This window comes from Argopecten irradians, chromosome 11 (assembly GCF_041381155.1).
Source record: "Argopecten irradians isolate NY chromosome 11, Ai_NY, whole genome shotgun sequence".
In the NCBI taxonomy this organism is placed as follows: Eukaryota; Metazoa; Mollusca; class Bivalvia; order Pectinida; family Pectinidae; genus Argopecten; species Argopecten irradians.
In genome coordinates this window covers 8080387-8105226 of record NC_091144.1, presented here as the reverse complement: position 1 = coordinate 8105226, position 24840 = coordinate 8080387, and the positions used below count along the sequence as shown (strand labels likewise).

Here is a 24840-nt window from a genome sequence, read left to right as displayed (position 1 = left end):
ATTCAGATATACAGAGTAGAGGGGCGGATAGCGGACACACCCTGTGTCTGGTCCCATTTCGGGGCCATCCACAGCATTATGTGATTGTGTGATTGTAATAACCATGCTTACACGTATATTGTAAGTTGAAATGTAAATATGCATCACAGAATGAGAGAAAACGTCGACACTACATTGGAGTTCTTCATATATCTTCACAGATGATGAACTAACAAACAACTTCAAGTCATACTCCATCATCATCAAACATTTAAAATATCATAATGTGATTTTTGCATTGTTTGATAAAACAAAATACAAAATAATACTAATACAAAAAGGATTGATAAAGATTAGCGGTAATTTCTTTCAAGAAGTTTACTAGGACGAAGTTATAAAAATAAAGAAATGAAGACTGATTAAGTCGTACGATTACTTTTTATTTGGATTTTATTAAAACAAGGTACATTTACATATATTGTAATTTATGGGATTGAGGTTATATATTAGTATATATATAATGTCTAGGAAACCTCAATCTAATAGTTACACACTAGTGATAGGATTTCGTGCTTCTATAATACGACCATTCAACGTGTGATATCATATCTCCATCGCGAATTCCTACACGCATGCTCAGTATGACTCACCACCTAGACATAGGTGTAAATGACCTGGTTTCAATAAGCTTTTCTAGTATGGTACTAGCTTTAGTGAAGGCAGCTGTATGCATGTTTTGATTTATCTCCATGAGTTGAATATTTTTGGACATTGCGTTGATATTAACACTATTGTATGATCGGAAGCGCCTATGAGTGTATGAAATCTGGAAAAAAAAGAATGTAAAGCAATTATACATCAGTAGATGGAAATTTGTAAACAATCCAAACAGTTTCCTAACGTATTCAAACGTACCATGATTACATTTAATATTATCAATGAATGCAAATAAAATCTAATTCTGCATTATATCAAAGCATAATAAAAATACTACTATGATTTACATAAATATGTGCACACAAAATATAAAAACAAATTAGGAAGGAATTCAAAACTCACAACAACAAGAATGAAAACTTAACTACAGCCTCTGTCAATTATATTAAAGACTGTTTATCAAAGAATTGCATGAAAACTAATGATATATTGAAAACAACCGTGAAACTGCAAATCTGTCAAATAGCTATAATGTTTAAGGCATATCAATCAATAAAGAGAAATACAGTTTTAATAAGATCGAGTAAAGGTAATACAAAATAAAAAAAAATCTACATATCATCAAAGGATAACCTTATTGACATGTTTTGATTACAACGGTGAAAGCTATGCTTTTATATTGTTATAAGGGTTAATCAAGCTGCATGCTATATAAAGCATGTGTATAACTTACGGAAGTGACAAAATCACTCGTAGTCCTTATAGCGTCAAAAACTTTCATCAGATTATCTAATTTTGTGGCTACTCCTCTCGCAGTAGAACTTAATGTTTGAGAACACACTAAAACAAATAAAATGAAAATTCAGTAATTGAGTTGGGTGGCAATGCATTAGGGCGTTATTATATCACAGTTTGAAGGGTTTTCTTCTTTATTGATATATCGATCACTGTACATTAAAGGCCCACTACCTTTCCAAAACAGCTTTTAATTTTTTAAATGGGAATGTAAAACGAGATCGGTAATTTTGTAGCGTCGCAAAAGTTATTAACTTACCGTTAATACTACACGTATTATCACCTTCTGAACAATTTGATTAAAATAAATAAAATAATAATTTTCATAACGCGGGTCGTCTTATGTTTCCCGCCGTCGTCCTACATACCGCGCGGTAGTTGACTATCACTGCGCCAGACGGCAAAGCAGCGAAAATGACTTTCCAATGTTATCTTATATTACGCAAGAAATCTTGCATATGTTTGGTGTTGTAACCTCATCTTAGGCCATCGGCATATGTTTTCTGATGTTATAAATTTTTTTTCAGAAACCTTTTTATTTTGCTCCGGAAAGGTAGTGGGCCTTTAATTATATGACGATATATTTACAACTGTATATATGTTGTACTAACAGTTTTGCATAAAACAAATACTAAGAAAATAATTGTTACATTGAATGACACATTAATTATAATATTTATCATCAACAATTACGGTTTTCCAAACACCCGTGCATAATATAAATGTATGGTACAGATATGTACATTTATTTTAATCACACTTACTATCAAAAATAAGTGGTTTGTCAGTAATAGCCGGGCAGGATGTGGTAGCGGAACACTGTTCAATCAATCTGGAGCACTTCCCTCCGTCTTTATTGCATTTAAGTGTATCAGATTCTAAAAATAAAAATGAAATTGTCTTATATTGATCATAATAAAATTATAAAAGCTGAATACTCCGTAAACGTACTCGTAGATTTCTAGCACTGAATTTAAAGATGCTTCACCGCCGACAAATGGTATTTTTTCACTATTAAAAAACAAGAACAGACGATTTAGTTTTTTCTTCAAGGTAAAATATGAAAAAACAATTAATTGCATCCCGAAAAAAAATCCTTGGCACTATATTCTATATGGAATGAAGTACTGATTGCACATGTACCCAAGGCAAAATAAATTAGTTTGTATTATTTTTTGTGTTCATTCGACATATATATTTAAGCAATAAACTGTTACCAGATTGGACATACAGTTGATATGAAGCCCATCCGGAAGGAAGATAAATAGAATGGCGCCCGTTAGGGCGCCATGAATATTTATCTTTCGGACGGATGGGCTTGATATCAACTGTATGTCCAATCTGGTAACAGTTTATTACTTATATTTCCATTACGATCATTCAAATTCAAGACTATACATGTATATCTTTTGAATTTCCCGCTTGCGCTAGTGTTGACGTCACCAAGTTCAATAAACGGAACAGCCATAGCATCAGATTCTGAATATAGTTCAACACAAAACGGTTTGTAACAAGCTAACAAATGAAAATTATGCGATAATATTTTTTAATACATGCTATTTTGTCAATACGATAATACCATTAGATTTCATAGACCGCACAACTTTAAAACCACTTTTAAAAACATTTGACCGTTATGTATAGGCGTAAGTATACAGTGTATACATTCTCAGTGACGCAGCGGAAACGTCAAATATTCATACGCTTGACCAGATTGGAGTTCATAGCCAGATATTGCCCATCTGGTTTAACATAGATTAAACGGGAAACTGAAAGTAGAATGGAAATATATACAAATATACACCAATTATTGTTCAAATAATGAATATCTTTTATGCTCTGTCAGCGGTGGAGCATCTTTAAGCAAAAATGTATGTTTATATATGTTTTATTCAACACTAACTTGGCGATTTATCTAAGGATCAAATGTAATGACAGAACTCCATATACAAATCTCTCGATATCGGACATTTATATCATGTACTGTTTCGCAATTCTAGGACTTGGTCTGATTGAAATGAGATGTTCAATGTAGTTCCATCAATTAATGAATGTTTATACAGTTAAACAGCTACTCGAACGTCAGGACCAGCCCTAGAAACAGATAATGGAGCGTCAAGACCAGACCAAGAAACAGATAATCGAACGTCAGGACCAGACCCAGAAACGAATAATTGAGCGTCAGGACCAGACCCAGAAACATTTACTCGAACGTCAGGACCAGACCAGACACAGATAATTGAGCGTCAGAACCAGACCCAGAAACAGATAATCGAACGTCAGGACCAAACACAGAAACAGATAATTGAGCGTCAGGACCAGACCCAGAAAGTGATAATCGAACCTCAGGACCAGACACAGAAAGTGATAATCGAACGTCAGGATCAGACCCAGAAACAGATAATCGAACGTCAGGACCAGACTCAGAAACAGATAATTGAGCGTCAGGATCAGACCTAGAAACAGGTAATTGAGCGTCAGGACCAGACCCAGAAACAGATAATCGAACGTCAGGACCAGACCCAGAAAGTGATAATCGAACGTCAGGACCAGACTAAGAAAGTGATTATCGAACGTCAGGACCAGACTCAGAAACAGATAATCGAACGTCAGGACCAGACTAAGAAAGTGATAATCGAACATCAGGACCAGACCCAGAAACAGATAATCGAACGTCAGGACCAGACCCAGAAAGTGATAATCGAACGTCAGGCCCAGACTAAGAAAGTGATAATCGAACGTCAGGACCAGACCCAGAAAGTGATAATCGAACGTCAGGACCAGACCCAGAAAGTGATTATCGAACGTCAGGCCCAGACTAAGAAAGTGATTATCGAACGTCAGGACCAGACCCAGAAACAGATAATCGAACGTCAGGATCAGACCCAGAAACAGATAATCGAACGTCAGGACCAGACCCAGAAAGTGATAATCGAACGTCAGGACCAGACCCAGAAAGTGATTATCGAACGTCAGGCCCAGACTAAGAAAGTGATTATCGAACGTCAGGACCAGACCCAGAAACAGATAATCGAACGTCAGGATCAGACCCAGAAACAGATAATCGAACGTCAGGACCAGACCCAGAAACAGATAATCGAACGTCAGGACCAGACTAAGAAAGTGATAATCGAACGTCAGTATCAGACCCAGAAACATATAATCGAACGTCAGGACCAGACCCAGAAACAGATAATCGAACGTCAGGACCAGACCCAGAAACAGATAATCGAACGTCAGGACCAGACCCAGAAACAGATAATCGAACGTCAGGACCAGACCCAGAAACAGATAATCGAACGTCAGGACCAGACTAAGAAAGTGATTATCGAACGTCAGGATCAGACCCAGAAACATATAATCGAACGTCAGGACCAGACCCAGAAACAGATAATCGAACGTCAGGACCAGACCCAGAAACAGATAATCGAACGTCAGGACCAGACACAGATAATCGAGCGTCAGGATCAGACTACGAAAGTGATAATCGAACGTCAGGACCAGACCCAAAAACAGATAATCGAACGTCAGGACCAGACCCAGAAACAGATAATCGAACGTCAGGACCAGACACAGATAATCGAGCGTCAGGATCAGACTACGAAAGTGATAATCGAACGTCAGGACCAGACCCAAAAACAGATAATCGAACGTCAGGATCAGACTCAGAAACAGATAATCGAACGTCAGGACCAGACCCAGAAACAGATAATCGAACGTCAGGACCAGACCCAGAAACAGATAATCGAACGTCAGGACCAGACACAGATAATCGAACATCAGGATCAGACCCAAAAACAGATAATCGAACGTCAGGACCAGACCCAGAAACAGATAATCGAACGTCAGGATCAGACTACGAAAGTGATAATCGAACGTCAGGACCAGACTAAGAAAGTGATAATCGAACATCAGGACCAGACCCAGACACAGATAATTGAGCGTCAGGACCAGACCCAGACACAGATAATTGAGCGTCAGGATCAGACCCAGAAACAGATAATCGAACGTCAGGACCAGACCCAGAAACAGATAATCGAACGTCAGGACCAGACACAGATAATCGAGCGTCAGGATCAGACTACGAAAGTGATAATCGAACGTCAGGACCAGACCCCAAAACAGATAATCGAACGTCAGGACCAGACCCAAAAACAGATAATCGAACGTCAGGATCAGACCCAGAAACAGATAATCGAACGTCTGGACCAGACCCAGAAACAAATAATCGAACGTCAGGACCAGACACAGATAATCGAGCGTCAGGATCAGACTACGAAAGTGATAATCGAACGTCAGGACCAGACCCAGAAACAGATAATCGAACGTCAGGACCAGACCCAGACACAGATAATCGAGCGTCAGGATCAGACACAGAAACATATAATCGAGCGTCAGGACCCGACCCAGAAACAGATAATCGAGCGTCAGGACCATACTCAGAAAGTGATAATCAAGCGTCAGGACCAGACTAACAAAGTGATAATGGAACGTCAGGACCAGACCCAGAAACAGATAATCGAGCGTCAGGACCAGACTCAGAAAGTGATAATCGAGCGTCAGAACCAGACTCAGAAAATGATAATCGATCGTCAGGACCAGACTAAGAAATTGATAATCGAACGTCAGAACCAGACTTAGAAAGTGATAATCAAACGTCAGGACAGACTCAGAAAGTGATAATCGAGCGTCAGGACCAGACTAAAAAAGTGATAATCGAGCGTCAGGACCAGACTCAGAAAGTGATAATCGAACGTCAGGACCAGACTAAGTTGTGATAATCGAACGTCCGGACCAGACTATGAAAGTAATAATCAAACGTCAGGACCAGACTCAGAAAGTGATAATCGAACGTCAGGACAAGACTCAGAAAGTGATAATCGAACGTCAAGACCAGACTCAGAAACAGATAATCGAACGTCAGGACCAGACTAAGAAATTGATAATCGAACGTCAGGACCAGACTCAGAAAGTGATAATCGAACGTCAGGACAAGACTCAGAAAGTGATAATCGAGCGTCAGAACCAGACTCAGAAAATGATAATCGATCGTCAGGACCAGACTAAGAAATTGATAATCGAACGTCAGAACCAGACTTAGAAAGTGATAATCAAACGTCAGGACAGACTCAGAAAGTGATAATCGAGCGTCAGGACCAGACTAAAAAAGTGATAATCGAGCGTCAGGACCAGACTCAGAAAGTGATAATCGAACGTCAGGACCAGACTAAGTTGTGATAATCGAACGTCCGGACCAGACTATGAAAGTAATAATCAAACGTCAGGACCAGACTCAGAAAGTGATAATCGAACGTCAGGACAAGACTCAGAAAGTGATAATCGAACGTCAAGACCAGACTCAGAAACAGATAATCGAACGTCAGGACCAGACTCAGAAAGTGATAATCGAACGTCAGGACCAGACTCAGAAAGTGATAATCGAACATCAGGACCAGACTCGGAAAGTGATTATCGAACGTTAGGACCAGACCCAGAAAGTGACCCAGAAAGTGATAATCGAGCGTCAGGACCAGACCAAGAAAGTGATAATCGAACGTCAGGACCAGACTAAGAAAGTGATTATCAAACGTCAGGACCAGACTAAGAAAATGATAATCGAACGTCAGGACCAGACTCAGAAACAGATAATCGAACGTCAGGACCAGACTCAGAAAGTGATAATCGATTGTCAGGACCAGACTAAGAAAGTGATAATCGAACGTCAGGACCAGTCTCAGAAAGTGATAATCGAAAGTCAGGACCAGACTAAGAAAGTGATAATCGAACGTCAGGACCAGACTAAGAAAGTGATTATCGAACGTCAGGACCAGGCTCAGAAACAGATAATCGAACGTTAGGACCAGACTCACAGAGTGATAATCGAACGTCAGGACCAGACTCACAAAGTGATAATCGAACTTCAGGACCAGACTCAGAAACAGATAATCGAACGTCAGGACCAGACTAAGAAAGTGATCATCAAACGTCAGGACAAGACTCAGAAAGTGATAATCGAACGTCAGGACCAGACTCAGAAAGTGATAATCGAACGTCAGGACCAGACTAAGAAAGTGATAATCGAGCGTCAGGACCAGACTAAGAAAGTGATTATCGAACGTCAGGACCAGACTCAGAAAGTGATAATCGGACGTTAGGACCAGACTCAGAAACAGATAATCGAATGTCAGGACCAGACTAAGAAAGTGATAATCGAGCGTCAGGACCAGACTAAGAAAGTGATTATCGAACTTCAGGACCAGACTCAGAAAGTGATAATCGAACGTCAGGACCAGACTAAGAAAGTGATAATCGAGCGTCAGGACCAGAATAAGAAAGTGATAATCGAGCGTCAGGACCAGACTAAAAAAGTGATAATCGAACGTCAGGACCAGACCAAGAAAGATACATACAAACCTCCAACGTATGTCTGAAAACGAAAATTATATTGTATACGGACCTGAATGAAAAATCATAATTTTAAGCATTGCATTCAAAATGGCCATTAATTCACTTGCGTTTTTATATGCAGGGATCATTCGTTGGTACTTTCTATCATGGTTTCGACCTTTCAAATATCTTCGTGGATAAATACATTCGTGGTTAGCACGATGGAGCAACGATACTAATGATGCACGTGACGTTTTATATTCTAACCATGAAAATACCGGAGATGTCTATACAATGACAAAGTTATACATTATAGTATTAATGCGTACCTCCAGTCGCCTTCTTCCCCATTCGGTTCATCATTCCGGTTGGTACTTAAAAAGAAAATAACGTGAATAATGCAATAGTTGAGCCTATTTGTATTTTGACCACAGTTTTGTTTATCCATATCCAGTAATGTTACTTCAATGATGAGGGTTGATAATGAAATATGTATCATTTATACCATTTATCAGTATTTTCGAAACTAATTATTAAACACAACGACAAATACAAAATGCAGATAATGGTCACGGAGTTTATTTTCTAAGGGCGTCAATAACTACCCATACAAAACGAAAGGGCGTCAATAATTGTCCATGCAAAACAAGAGAGTGCTATAAACTGTCCCATTGGCATGAATACCAGTATTATAAGTCAAATCAAACGATCATAAAGTACAATTAATCAAATGATACTTGACCAGTACTCAAACCAAACACAAGGAGTTTGGCTGTTAAATTTAAATAGTAATTTTGTGTTATTTTAATTTAGGACAGATTTAAGGCGAATATTTTCAACAAAATTAAAAACACGTTCATGTGTTGGTTTGTGTACTTCAGCGAGTCAAAGACCCTGTCAAAATGGTGGAAAATGTGTATGAAGGGATCAGTCCTCGAACAGAAAAAACATGAACAAAAGAATCAACTGATTGTAGTAATGAGAAACGAAAAAAAAGAAGTGTGTGTTCGAGCATATTCCTGTTCAAGCACTGGTCAGGTGAGTCTAAAATTTCACCGATAATTTAATACAATATTTTTTACTTATATAGATAGGTTTGCTGATCAAGCGGTAACCAATGATCAACCAATTCTGTGAATTTCATTAAAATGTGTATCAATTATAATAATAATTCTTTACTAATGTTAGCGAAGTCCTACCACTTCGCTTAACAACGATTCAAACCCAATGACACGTTAATTAATCGTTTTTAAATCATCACTGCGACGGAAACAGATCCGGAAGTATTAAAGGGAGGAAATTTTGCTGAATAAAAACTCTTCACAGAAGATACAAAGGGACGAAACTCGAGAAATTAAACCATATCATATTCAAGCAAATAAAGTGAGTGTGTGTGTTTCTTTTTTAACTAAATATGTTATTCTATATGTATGAATTCAATATCTTGTATTCAAAGAAATCTTTGGAGGGGGACAAGTGACAAAAACCCACAGAAATTTAGATTACTGAGGCAATTGACATTTTGACCATTTATCATCGAATCGTATCCAAAACTGATAGAAGAATAAATACAAAATTGATATAAAAAGTTGGAGAGAAAAATAGCTGCGCGCTTGTATGGATATCACATTGATTATTTCTGTATCCGTCATCAATACGTATCATCATATCACATTGATTATTTCTGTATCCGTCATCAATACTTATCATCATATCACATTGATTATTTTTGTATCCGTCATCAATACTTATCATCATATCACATTGATTATTTTTGTATCCGTCATCAATACTTATCATCATATCACATTGATTATTTTTGTATCCGTCATCAGTACTTATCATCAACTATTAATTAGTGGAGGGAATTTCTCAGGTATTATAATTCATACAAACTAAGCTTTATAACGGCCTACTATGGTGTGCCGAACGTTGCAAAATTCAATAAGTAAAATAAAATGTGTAAAGAAAAAAATTGTGTTGTAATATATCGTTATATGTGTTCAATATGTTTAATTTGTGTGTAAAAACAATAAATGTTTGTGTAATTTTTTAAATATTTATATGTAAAAAATAAAAATTTTGTTCAATAATTTCTTTGTGTGTGTGAAAAATATATTTGTGTGAAAAAATATATATTTATGTGTGATTTTCATAAAACAACATCACACACAAATATATATTTTACACACAAATATTTTTTTCACACATAAATATAGAATAAATTACACACAAATATTTTTTTTCACACACACAAATATATTTTTCACACACACAAAGATATTTTGTTCACACAAATATAAAACAAAATCACACACAAATATATATTTTTACAAACAAACCATTTTTTCTCACACAAATATAAAAAAAAATACACACAAATATTTTTTCACACACACAAATTAAAAATAATGAACACATATAACGATATATTACAAACACATTTTTTTCGCACAAATGTTTTTCCTTATTGAATTTTGCAACGTTCGGCACGCTATAGCCTACTCCTTTTTTGGCAATATAGTTAATTTCAAATTAATATGTCTCAATGTAAAACAAATGACATGCATAATATGTGTTAGGAATGAAAGTTGTATCTTGTTTATATGTTATACAACTGTCTGACAAAAATTTGGAAAAATAAAATAAATACAAAAAAAATGTTTCTGTATTTTTCTCATTATGCATGTAAGTTTATTTTGGGGTTACTTGTTTTAGTTTTTACCAGTACTTACTCTTAAATGGAATGTGTTTCTGTACATTTGTCATCATGTTTGTAAGTTGATTCTGGGTTGTCTTGTTGACACCCATTGAACTTGCAATAGCTTGGAACATTTGCATAAACCGCTTCACTCTCTTCTTTTCTGCGATAAAAAATACAATTATAAAATTATAACAAAAATAATGAATTTACCACATAGATGGTTCGTAGCAATATACATGTACTCAATCAATTGAACTTGCTTTCTTTATCATCGATACAGATTAAGTGGTACATGTATATGCAAATGGCTTTATTATTTAAATAATTTTATTTATTAAATTCATTTAATAACATACTATAAATTCGTAAGTTTATTATTTTTATTTCATCTTATTAATATGCAAATTTAACAAATGAAATAAATAAAAAAAGAATAAAAAAAATAGATATATCATGAAAATATGAACAGATGTAGACTTTCTTTAATACATCTGAAACCTGTGTTTTTTAAGAGAATACAAAGGAACTAATAAAAGCTAACTTGTCTACCTATACACAATCAAAATTAACGTTCCTACAAATACACAATCAAAGTTAACGTTCCTTCAAATACACAATCAAAGTAAACGTTCCTACCTATACACAATCAAAGTTTACGTTCCTACCTATACACAATCAAAGTTTACGTTCCTACCTATACACAATCAGAGTTAACGTTCCTACAAATACACAATCAGAGTTAACGTTCCTACCTATACACAATCTAATTTAACGTTCCTACCTATACACAATCAAAGTTAACGTTCCTACAAATATACAATCAAAGTTAACGTTCCTACCTAGACACAATCAAAGTTAACGTTCCTACCTATACACAATCAAAGTTAACGTTCCTACAAATACACAATCAAAGTTAACGTTCCTACCAATACACAATCAAAGTTAACGTTCCTACCTATACACAATCAAAGTTAACGTTCCTACCTATACACAATCAAAGTTAACGTTCCTACAAATACACAATCGAAGTTAACGTTCCTACAAATACACAATCAAAGTTAACGTTCCTACCTATACACAATCAAAGTTAACGTTCCTACCTATACACAATCAAAGTTAACGTTCCTACCTATACACAATCAAAGTTAACGTTCCTACAAATACACAATCAAAGATAACGTTCCTACCTATACCCAATCAAAGATAACGTTCATACCAATGCACATTAAAAGTTACCGTTCCTACCTATACACAATCAAAGTTAACGTTCCTACAAATACACAATCAAAGTTAACGTTCCTACCTATACACAATCAAAGTTAACGTTCCTACAAATACACAATCAAAGTTAACGTTCCTACCTATACAGAATTACAGTTAACGTTCCTACCTATACACAATCAGAGTTAACGTTCCTACCTTTACACAATCAAAGTTAACGTTCCTACCTATACACAATCAAAGTTAACGTTCCTACAAATACACAATCAAAGATAACGTTCCTACCTATACACAATCAAAGATAACGTTCATACAAATGCACATTAAAAGTTACCGTTCCTACCTATACACAATCAAAGTTAACGTTCCTACAAATACACAATCAAAGTTAACGTTCCTACCTATACACAATCAAAGTTAACGTTCCTACAAATACACAATCAAAGTTAACGTTCCTACCTATACAAAATTACAGTTAACGTTCCTACCTATACACAATCAGAGTTAACGTTCCTACCTTTACACAATCAAAGTTAACGTTCCTACCTATACACAATCAAAGTTAACGTTCCTACAAATACACAATCAAAGATAACGTTCCTACCTATACACAATCAAAGTTAACGTTCCTACAAATACACAATCAAAGTTAACGTTCTTACAAATACACAATTAGAGTTAACGTTCCTACCTATATACAATCAAAGTCAACGTTTCTACAAATACGCAATCAAAGATAACGTTCCTACCTATACACAATCAAAGTAAACGTTCCCACAAACACACAATCAAAGTTAACGTTCCTACCTATACACAATCAAAGTTAACGTTCCTACCTGTGGCAGGGGTTGTTGATCTTTTTACTCGTGACATCTCTGAAAAAGGTTAACAAGAAATATATGCTAATGTATTTTGATTGCAATCATAATAACAATGTTTAGATATTTTTTAAGCATAGTATTTTCCTCCGAGATTCCCAAGAATCAAATTTTATTGCATGCATTAAAACGACCGTACTTTGCATCAAATTAACATGAAAAGACGTGTCTGCTGTTGGTCCAATTGTCATGACAATGCGTGAATTGTGAAGCCAACTCTATTGTAAAGATGTCACTATATATATGTACTTGATAGAACCGTGTAATATCATATAATTCTTTATAGCCTTAATTGGTGGCAAATCAAGGTATACTTACTGCTTAGGAAACAAAACTTACGTTTTTTCTTTACCTCACATACTTGAATTTGTGAAAAAGGTATTTTCATAAAAGATAATGGTATCATAACAATAACCCAGGTAAGGCGCGTCACAATTAAATCGTTACTGTTAATGCAACAGAAATGCCGATATACAACTACTGGCTGGATCATTTTTGGAACGTGCCAACTCTTTTATTTTGTTCTTACCCTATATATGATCATATGGATACCATGTAAAGCAATTAAAATATATATACTGATAAACAAACAGAGGTAAACGGAGAACTATGAAAAATGTTCGATGGCATAAGATAATGTAAACGACTCTATGTTAGGGTACAATGTCTTGCCATCCTCAATACTCCAGTGTGTACTATCACTGCGTGTCATCCTCGATAATCCAGGGGTATCTTTCAATGTCGTTATGTCCACTCCTTAACTACATTATAATAAAACTAAAGGCTTGCCAACAACTGACAAAATACAGGCCTGAAAAAATTCATTTGATGTACATGATAACGGATATGATACATTGTGGTCGATTATGTGGCTTTAAAATCTAAATGCTGAATCCACAGGCCAGTGATTTGTCAGTTATATTTTCTCTTGAACTGCTTTCAGATTTCAGATTTGACAAAGTTCAGGTATAGCGACAACAGTGAAAATTACCCCAGAACCTAGTTGTTCAATAAGTGATTAGACTAATCGCTGTTTAAATTTCAAATCCAATTGAAACAATGTCTATTAGTATATTTTTACAAGATTTTAAGCACTCTAATCGTTACCTCTACTTGCTGATTCTAGTTAAGATATAATCATACGTTTCGCAACAAACGGGAAATGACAAATTCACTAATCATGCGAATAGGCTAATCCCCTTTTCAACATCTGGTGTATCGAGGATGATCTCGTGCTAGAATCAGGTGGCGGTAATGACATCTCAAGATGCATCAAAACCCTAGAAACGGGCCAGACCTCGCATCACATAGAGAGTATTTTAAAAGGTTGTAAAATAATAAATGAATTCTTACTTTTTGCCATCTTCATATATCTCTCCATATGTGGCGCTGCTTCTGGACTCTCTTGCCTCATTGTTTTAGCCATTTTTGTCATCATGTCCTTAGCGTAGTTAAACCACCTTTTCCGTCTTACCTGAGCTAAAAACAAAGATTACCAGGATTTAAAACGCCGTGGTGTTTGGTTATCACGTAAATGAATTATCGAAGTAAGAAGTATGAATCAAGCAAGTACCAAGTACCAAATATAATATACGGGGTATATGTAAAAAGATTGAATATTTCAGGATTTAAACGACACAATGCATCTTAATAATTAATGAATAAATGGATAATTGCTTGGCAGATGTAACAAAAAAACAATCAGATGGAATGTCACGTCAGACTCAATATAAACTGGTAATTAGATATTATGATAAAGTGTTGATTTAAACGAAAGATATTTACGATATATAGCAATTTATACTCAATATTGTTTGTCCCAAATAATGATGTATCACTTCATACGATTTCAAAGCAATAAAATAATCAACATTAATCTGAGTGTACTTCAGAGGCGAAGGCAGGAGAGAAAAATACGCGTGGGATAACTGACAGAGGCGAAGACATGAGAGAAAAATACTTGTGGGATAACTGACAGAGGCGAAGACATGAGAGACAAATACGTGTGGGATAACTGACAGAGGCGAAGCCATGAGGGAAAAATACGAAAAACGTGTAGGATAACTGACAGAGGCGACGACATGAGAGACAAATACGAAAAAACGTGAAGGATAACTGACAGAGGCGAAGACATGAGAGACAAATACGTGTGGGATAACTGACAGAGGCGAAGACATGAGGGAAAAATACGAAAAACGTGTAGGATAACTGACAGAGGCGACGACATGAGAGACAAATACGAAAAAACGTGAAGGATAACTGACAGAGGCGAAGACATGAGAGACAAATACGAAAAAACGTGTAGGATAACTGACAGAGGCGACGACATGAGAGACAAATACGAAAAACGTTTAGGATAAGTGACAGAGACGAAGACATGAGAGACAAATACGTGTGGGATAACTGACAGAGGCGAATGCATGAGAGACAAATACGTGTGGGATAACTGACAGAGGCGAAGACATGAGAGAAAAATACGTGTGGGATAACTGACAGCGGCGAAGGCATGAGAGAAAAATACGTGTGGGATAACTGACAGAGGCGAAGACATGAGAGAAAAATACGTGTGGGATAACTGACAGCGGCGTAGACATGAGAGAAAAATACGTGTTGGATAACTGACAGAGGCGAAGGCATGAAAGACAAATACGAAAAACGTGTAGGATAACTGACAGAGGCGAACGCAGGAGAGACAAATACGTGTGAGATAACTGAAAGAGGCGAAGACATGAGAGACAAATACGAAAAACGTGTAGGATAACTGACAGAGGCGAAGACATGAGAGAAAAATACGAAAAAACGTGTTGGATAACTGACAGAGGCGAAGGCATGAGAGAAAAATACGAAAAAACGTGTAGGATAACTGACAGAGGCGACGACATGAGAGAAAAATACGTGTATGATAACTGATAGAGGCGAAGACATGAGAGAAAGATACGTGTGGGATAACTGACAGAGGCGAAGACATGAGAGACAAATACGTGTGGGATAACTGACAGAGGCGAAGACATGAGAGAAAAATACGTGTGGGATAACTGACAGAGGCGAAGACATGAGAGAAAAATACGTGTAGGATAACTGACAGAGGCGAAGACATGAGAGACAAATGCGAAAAACGTGTAGGATAACTGACAGATGCGAAGGCATGAGAGAAAAATGCGAAAAACGTGTAGGATAACTGACAGAGGCGAAGGCGTGAGAGAAAAAACCGAAAAACGTGTAGGATAACTGACAGAGGCGAAGACATGAGAGAAAAATACGAAAAACGTGTAGGATAACTGACAGAGGCGACGACATGAGAGACAAATACGAAAAAACGTGTAGGATAACTGACAGAGGCGAGGACATGAGAGACAAATACGTGTGCGAAAACTGACAGAGGCGAAGACATGAGAGACAAATACGAAAAACGTGTAGGATAACTGACAGAGACGAAGGCATGAGAGAAAAATACGAAAAACGTGTAGGATAACTGACAGAGGCGAAGACATGAGAGAAAAATACGAAAAAACGTGTTGGATAACTGACAGAGGCGAAGGCATGAGAGAAAAATACGTGTATGATAACTGATAGAGGCGAAGACATGAGAGAAAAATACGTGTGGGATAACTGACAGAGGCGAAGACATGAGAGACAAATACGTGTGGGATAACTGACAGAGGCGAAGACATGAGAGAAAAATACGTGTAGGATAACTGACAGAGGCGAAGACATGAGAGACAAATGCGAAAAACGTGTAGGATAACTGACAGATGCGAAGGCATGAGAGAAAAATGCGAAAAACGTGTAGGATAACTGACAGAGGCGAAGGCGTGAGAGAAAAAACCGAAAAACGTGTAGGATAACTGACAGAGGCGAAGACATGAGAGAAAAATACGAAAAACGTGTAGGATAACTGACAGAGGCGACGACATGAGAGACAAATACGAAAAAACGTGTAGGATAACTGACAGAGGCGACGACATGAGAGACAAATACGTGTGCGAAAACTGACAGAGGCGAAGACATGAGAGACAAATGCGAAAAACGTGTAGGATAACTGACAGAGACGAAGGCATGAGAGGCAAATACGAAAAAAAAGTAGGATAACTGACAGAGGCGAAGACATGAGAGACAAATACGAAAAAACGTGTAGGATAACTGATAGAGGCGAAGCCATGAGAGAAAAATACGAAAAACGTGTAGGATAACTGACAGAGGCGACGACATGAGAGACAAATACGAAAAAACGTGTAGGATAAAGTAACTGACAGAGGCGACGACATGAGAGACAAGTAAGAAAAAACGTGTAGGATAACTGACAGAGACGAAGACATGAGAGACAAATACGAGTGGAATAACTGACAGAGGCGAATGCATGAGAGACAAATACGTGTGAGATAACTGACAGAGGCGAAGACATGAGAGGCAAATACGGAAAACGTGTAGGATAACCGACAGAGGTGAAGACATTAGAGACAAATACGTGTGGGATAACTGACAGAGGCGAAGACATGAGAGACAAATACGAAAATCGTGTAGGATAACTGAGAGCGGCGAAGGCATGAGAGATAAATACGAAAAACGAGTAGGATAACTGACAGAGGTGAAGACATGAGAGAGAAATACGTGTGGGATAACTGACAGAGGCGATCATGAGAGACAAATACGAAAAACGAGTTGGATAACTGACAGAGGCGAAGACATGAGAGACAAATACGTGTGGGATAACTGACAGAGGCGAAGACATGAGAGACAAATACGAAAATCGTGTAGGATAGCTGAGAGCGGCGAAGGCATGAGAGACAAATACGAAAAACGAGTAGGATAACTGACAGAGGCGAAGACGTTAGTGACAAATACGAAAAACGTGTAGGATAACTGACAGAGACGAAGACATGAGAGGCAAATACGAAAAACGTGTAGGATAACTGACAGAGGCGAAGACATGAGAGGCAAATACGAAAAAACGTATAGGATAACTGACAGAGGCGAAGACATGAGAGGCAAATACGAAAAAACGTGTAGGATAACTGACAGAGGCGAAGGCATGAGAAACAAAAACGTGTAGGATAACTGACAGAGGCGAAGGCATGAGAGACAAATACATGTGGGATAACTGACAGAGGCGAAGACATGAGAGACAAATACGTGTGGGATAACTGACAGAGGCGAAGACATGAGAGACAAATACGAAAAAAACGTGTAGGATAACTGACAGAGGCGAAGACATGAGAGACAAATACGTGTGGGATAACTGACAGAGGCGAAGACATGAGAGACAAATACGAAAACGTGTAGGATAACTGAGAGAGGCGAAGGCATGAGAGACAAATACGAAAAAAATGGTAGGATAACTGACAGAGGCGAAGACATGAGAGGCAAATACGAAAAACGTTTAGGATAACTGAAAGAAAAATAAGATAAAAAAAGAGTTATGGAATTTCCCTTAACGTGTAATGCTTTCTAATGAACATTTTGAAGATATCTATTAACTTAAGGAGTGTGAAACTGGGCCTATGGTTTCCTGCCGTCTCCTCTTTGTAAATTAGCTTGAAAGCAAAGCCATTTTCATTATTTATCTATCTGCGTTTGCTAACCTCTTTGTGGCGCTGGTGTGGCGAATGAAATAAGTGATTCATCAACTTGTCTTTTGATTTCAGCGACTGAGGAAGTCCATTGTCCACTAAGCATCTCTTGGAAAACCCGCAGCATAGGTACAGCGTCTTTGGAAGGATTGATCACGTTAAGGACTCCTGACTGGACTTTTTTCGTTGCTCGTTTTATGAATTCTAAAAATGGCTGTTCGTCATTGAGAATTACTTCACATTCTCCATATAGAGCACCAGTGTAGGAGCAAAGAGACATCAGAGCATTTTCGACTGAGAGAACTTTGGATGGGCTACTGAAAAGAAACATCAACGGAGTAATCAAGTGTTACATATATTGTAACAGGATAAGACAATGTTTTTGTAATGAAATGAGCTAAATCTGAGAGAAGAAATAGCCTAAATTAGTGTTTCATTTAAAACATTCCAGTTTGAAATACAGTGTTAAATGACAAATAAATCTTAAGTGTAACGTATAGTAAAAAACTGATGTTACTTTAAGTGTGATTATCTAAATACTAATATATTGTTTTAGCACTAGTTGTATTCTTCATGATTGAATACACGGATATTCCTATAATTACAAATAAAAAGAAAACCATAAGCGGTCTAAATAATATATATTCATGGTAATGAAGACAACTTATGCTGTTATACCTTTACTTTGTATTCCCTATACTTTTCTATAATAAAAAAGTCCATTGTTCCATATGTTTGCGCCCATGAAATGATGACAATCCACCATGGAAATGTTGACTGCTTACGTCATCATAACGTCATGGTTCATTAGTCTTCGGCACTATTCGGCAATGTCCGCCGATGTGCATTAGGCATTGTATGTATGTGGTGAGAGACAGACGGATCCAGAATAAAAAAAAACTTACTTTGTTTTTATCAATGTTCTATCGTTCTATGTACTGCCAAATAGTTTACCATTGATAAATTACAAAACAATTAATCTATTTTTCGCAATATTTTAGTTAACAACGAAAATTGTTGCATTTATTTCATTTGCTACCATACAGTATAATTCTGCATGTATAATGAAGGGGATTTATCTCGTAGTTATACACCTCCGGCCTCAGGCAACAGTTTGGTCCTCAAGTTCAACATAACACGTGCAGATCTCAAACTCATATTATATATTTATGATATAGATTGTCTTGATTGAAAGCTGACTGAATCAAGGAAAACTTGACAATTTAAATTATACTAATTTTTTTTTTTTTTTTTTTTTTCATTTTTGTCAGGATTTTTTCATAACTATCAAACATTACACCCCCCCCCCCCCCAAAAAAAAAAAAAAAAAAAAAAAAAAAAAAAAAAACAACAACAACAACAACTTCAAATCTGTTAAACAATACATGTACCAGAACACATTGTTTATTTGTTTATGATTTTTAGGTACAGAAAATGAAATAACAGATTTAGATATGACAAGAAAAAAATTAGATATTAATCTAGAAAAAAACCCTTGATAGAAGATGCATAACAACATATCTTTTTGACGGAATATTGAACTACGGGGACCTATTTGGTGTGTGAGAGACTTCCGCAGTAAGCACAGTAGGCTAAAAACGGGCGAAACCTCAATGATCTACGGCGTTAACGTTAAAATGGTTAAAATCGGAGCTAAAGATGTTATTATCAACATTTTAGGTGTCCTTATTTAGAGGATAAATGGTTAGTATCTAAAAATACAGGGTTTATTTTGGTACGAAACTTAGGAAAGCCGCGATGGCGAGGCTTTCCCTGTTGAGCACCAAAATACATTGTAAAACTTGTATTGTAAGATACTAACCGTGTATTCTGTTTATCCTGCAACCGTAATGACATTCAAACGAAAGCAAATTGTCAGTTATTGAATAGGTTTTGCTCGCAGCGAGACGCTTCTTTGATACGGATGAAAAGATTCACTATCGTGGGAAATACATAAGCGCATACGCAAACAGTACCAATAATTCTATTCAGTGTGTAATACCACTGAAACAATATGAAAATACTAAAAAAACAATTATTATCCATCAAAAAATTACTTTACAATACATACATTTACCATGAGCAAAGATAAGGACGACACCACCATACCAGATTTTCGATATCGTTAGATGATGTCATTGCGGAGAATGTGACGTCACTTTTTAGCGGGAGTAAATGACATTTCATTCACCGAAAGGTTAAAGTTTTCAGGGTCAAGTAAGAAAATCTTCCGTCAGATGTGGAATAAATTCACGTGATCGTATTGTCGGATAAAGCATTTGTATTGACGAATAATGCTTCGGCCACAACCCCTTCCGATTAAGCTTAGGATGTACTCCAAGAACGATATTGAGCCATTTTAGCACGGTTCCCGGCCGCACCCCAGACGGGGTGTTCTCTGAACAATAGGTAGGTGTTGTTTTAGGAAACAATAGGAAGGCAATTATATACTGTTTCATATAAGCTGTCTTTATATTTTCACCTGTAAAGTCAACTGAGATTTACTTTTATTTCAATCAGTATCATAGGTAATATTGGTGGGTTTTGGAAAATAATTCCTTCAATATATATCTTACAATATACAATGTAAATTATTGATTAAAGATAATCGGTGCTTTAATATACATAAAATCATAAACATTGTAAATGCTAAGAATTAATAAGGAGCTACATGCAGATTTATATTAAGAACAATGCATTTTTTTACAAATCATATCTCAATTTTATCAGAAAAACAGGTTCTCAATCTATGTATATTCTAATGTAACTGTATTCTGTATTGACATAGGAGTTCACCAGGGCTACATTCATAGCCAACTTTCATTTCGTGTGACCGTGCATAGTTGATTTCTGTTTTCGCATAGACTTACACCGTTAAGTATTTAATTTGGTTAGAAAATGAGTGGAGAAAAACAATATCATGATTTTTTTTAAAATAAATTTTGTCGGAAATTTTAACCTGTTGATTATAGTTTAAGTTGGTTATCTATTGAAGCTGACACAAACACACATATACGACGTTTTATAAACATTGGTAATACTATATCATTGGTTTTAAATGCTCTATATGTATTTTAGATACAAAATATTTTTAGAAGCCACTTAATAATGTAAAAAAACTATATGAAATGAGATTGAAGACAGTTACTTTGGGTCTTAACCATGTATATTCATTTTAATACACATTATAGATATTAATGTTGCAATACTAGCAACATTATTTCAAGTCCATATGTTGTAGGTTTTGTAATTCTCAAAATGTTGCAAACTTTTAGTGCTCAGAATACCAAATTAACAGTTTTCGTCTTTTTTTCTGTTTAAAGATTATAGTTCATATACCGATTTGTATCTAATAACAATGTTTGACCGAAAATCAGCCATAGGAGAGAAATATGTTATTTCTAACATGCACAAAAATATATCATTTTACTGCGCTGTTAACAGACATGACCGGCCAGTGGCCGGGGCTCTCAAGCAGCATCTGGGAGGTGCCCGAAGAGATTTAACTCGAAGTTAAAATCTCTCCGGTGTCCGGCTTCATATTCTTCACACATATTGTAAGTATCCCGATATCCGGTCCGGAATCAAGTAGCAATCACACCGCCCGACATTCGGCCGGGCCTGGAACAACGATGCTTCATTATCCGTATGATATTCATAAGATATTCGTCCGGTGTCCGGATAATATTAGGCCGGTTTTATCGCCCGGACATCTTATGATAATCGGCCGATTAGTATTAGATGCTCGGTCGGTATTCGCTACTTCGTTGCCCCCCCCCCCCCCCCCCAAAAAAAAAAAAAAAATCTCTTTTGAAACAGACGCCTTGCGATTACCACACGACCTCCTTTTATATGTAAATACGATGTTTTCACATTTTTGGCCAGTATTGTCCGATGTCGGGAAATGGCCAAAACCAGCGGTGTACTCCCGATTACCCCCTATGCCCGGATATCGGCCGATCAGTGTGACCCAAGCGCAAGTTTATCCGGCAGTATCCAGCAGTATGCGGGGCAGTTGCAGGATAAAATGGGTTATAATATCCAGCAGTATTCCGGGCAGTTGCAGGATGAAATGGGTTATAAAGTAGATAAAATATAGCAATAACAAAACAAACGACATAAACTCCACTGAAAGTGCTAAATCGGTCCGGTTATGGATGCTGTTATTATTAAGTATAAATCTAAATTATATACATTCTATGTGTCAATACCTTTCATATTTTCCTTTCAGACACGTTGCGCATTCCACATATTTCTGGCTGATCTTAATTTTGCAGTCAGCAGCATCTTGTCCCAAGCTTACAGGATGTGTTTTTTGTAACGTAGTTGCAATTTGTTGAAGAAGAGGCTTGCGAATGGCGTTGTTAAAATCTTCAAAAAATACAAAATAAACAATTTGTTTATGTCAGAAAATAATAACTTCGAATAAAAATAACTACTCATAACATATGGACACAGATAACACTGTTTCAAAATTAAACACACGCCATCTGTTAATCATGCAGAACTACTTTTAATTGAAATAGTTTGTTATGCTTTCATGTATACAAAATATATATATCTTAGTGAAAGTTTATAGTGCTTTTAGTTTAAAATGAAATGAAACCATTAGAAGAACATACCTTTAAGCTCTTTGAAGGATACCTGAAGCGCAGCGCCTGGTCCCAGAATCAAGCACAAGATAATACATGTAGACTGCAGTAAACCACACATCCTCACGGCTTCGGTACTAAGAGAGCAATACACGGCAGCTCACAGGAACGCGCTGTCATTTATAAGCAGTCACGGGGTTCAAAGTATGTAGAACTCATTAGCACATATCTCGTGATTCTATTCTAATTAATACATGTCTGCTTTTGTTTTATGAAGTTCGCGAGATGTATGACTTTAGTTATTGGATATGTGCGAGATACATACATTTGTAGCACATTGTGTCACTATGTAGTTACAGTTGTCCCACATATAAACGCACAATCTATCACTGCAATTGTCTTAAGATAATACGAGTTTGGTATTCCCCCTATTATTTGTACGCTAAGTGTATTTATGTAACTTTAATTTAGCGTAACACAACTTTCTGAAACAGCCGTTTAGCATTTTAAATGAAATGTGCATTGATGACTGGGTTGAGGAGAGGAATATTTACTGGAGCAGGAGAATTTCCCGTTGTTCAATATACTATATACGTATTTCATCCAGTTATCATATCGTTATATACCGCTAAGAAACTAAACACGTCATTGTTCTTATTCGAACATATGTACAAGGAAAAATCTGTCCGACTGAGTTTGACCGAGAAACGTTTCACCGAGATTTAAACATGTTTTTTTTTTCAAATTGAATATCAAGGAACAACAAACTCAAGGTATTAAATGTCAATGTAAATTTAAGCTCCATAAACATGGATTAATTAGGATTGTTTTCATCTTATTATTTATAGTCATGAAATAAGCTTTAAGCCTTTCAATTAAAATAACATTTTAAAAATGATTTTTGAATACAAATCATATTTTCTTTTTTTCACACAGAAGTGTGCAAGATGTTTCGATAAATATGTCAAACAGCAATTTTATACAAAATGATATTGTTCCATTCACACACTAAATTTAGAAATGACAAGGTTCATAAAAACTTCCTCCGGTGATATATGAAAGCAGTTCCAATCGACAAATGGCGGGTTGATCCACCCCTTGTTGAACTGTTATGTTGGAGATTTAGTTCATAAGGAGTTATGAATATAACATACCAATATAACTTGTTCTAACTTTGAAGTCAATGTACTGTCACAGTTGTGAACATCATCCATAATGTCAAATATTTGAATTTAAGACTGCATGTAATAGTGCGCAGAATAAGTTCCATGCGTTAGCATAATACAAATCATTACAGATTCATGTCCACATCGGGATGCTGACTCGCATTTCAGACGCACTGTCTTGAATTTTGTGGAAGAACAGTCACGTGATAGTCAGCTATCCCTTTAGTACTCTCCGACAATTACGGCCAATTGCATAAACAATTAGATTTTCGATTTCAGTGTATCTCTGTGTTACGTCCAATTAAATTTTAGATTGTGCAATAGCGCTCTAAGATGAATTCCATTAATTAAAGTACTGAACATAACTCAAACGCATTTTACATTCCATTAATGTTTCAGAACAGAATTCATTATCAAGTTCAGGTACATTTGCATTAACGTTTGTCATTTATGTTTAATATACGTTAATATAAAAAGACAACACTAATACATATGTAACAGATTAACGGACTTATTAGCTCAGTAACTGTTTTCATTAATTTAGGTTTGAACACAAAATTTTGCGAAATTGTTCGAGAACTCGAACGCGAAGTCAAATATTGCCAGTCTTCGTGTATTTGAGAGCATCAATGCTTATAGAAGCTTTTGGTCGCGAATTTAAATGTATTTGTGAATTATGTATGTTGCAATTACGAAGACATGTTGTATTCGCGAAGTGGGTAACAATACTGAAGTGGGATTCTCAGCATTGGATAGTGCGATAAGAACAATCATAGTTGAAAACGTAACACGTAATATATGTCAATGTAAGTATGATAAAAATCGTTTAATATCAGGATAATACAATCATGTCACTTCATGAAATAGACACCTTTTTATTCGAATGTACTGCAA

The 24840-nt window shown here is 36.3% G+C and overlaps 1 protein-coding gene across 1 annotated transcript; it reads right to left on the bottom strand.

Annotated features, from left to right (window-relative positions):
* Positions 1-410: 410 nt before the first annotated feature.
* Positions 411-22925, bottom strand: LOC138334678 (uncharacterized). Its single transcript, XM_069283340.1, has 10 exons — positions 22811-22925; positions 22400-22559; positions 18201-18505; positions 13975-14100; positions 12580-12618; positions 10554-10682; positions 8148-8192; positions 2196-2309; positions 1370-1476; positions 411-805 (listed from the first exon to the last, which is right to left on the bottom strand). Exons 1-10 carry the CDS (start codon positions 22899-22901, stop codon positions 626-628), a joined length of 1296 nt encoding a protein of 431 aa, XP_069139441.1. The 5' UTR covers positions 22902-22925; the 3' UTR covers positions 411-625.
* Positions 22926-24840: the final 1915 nt, after the last annotated feature.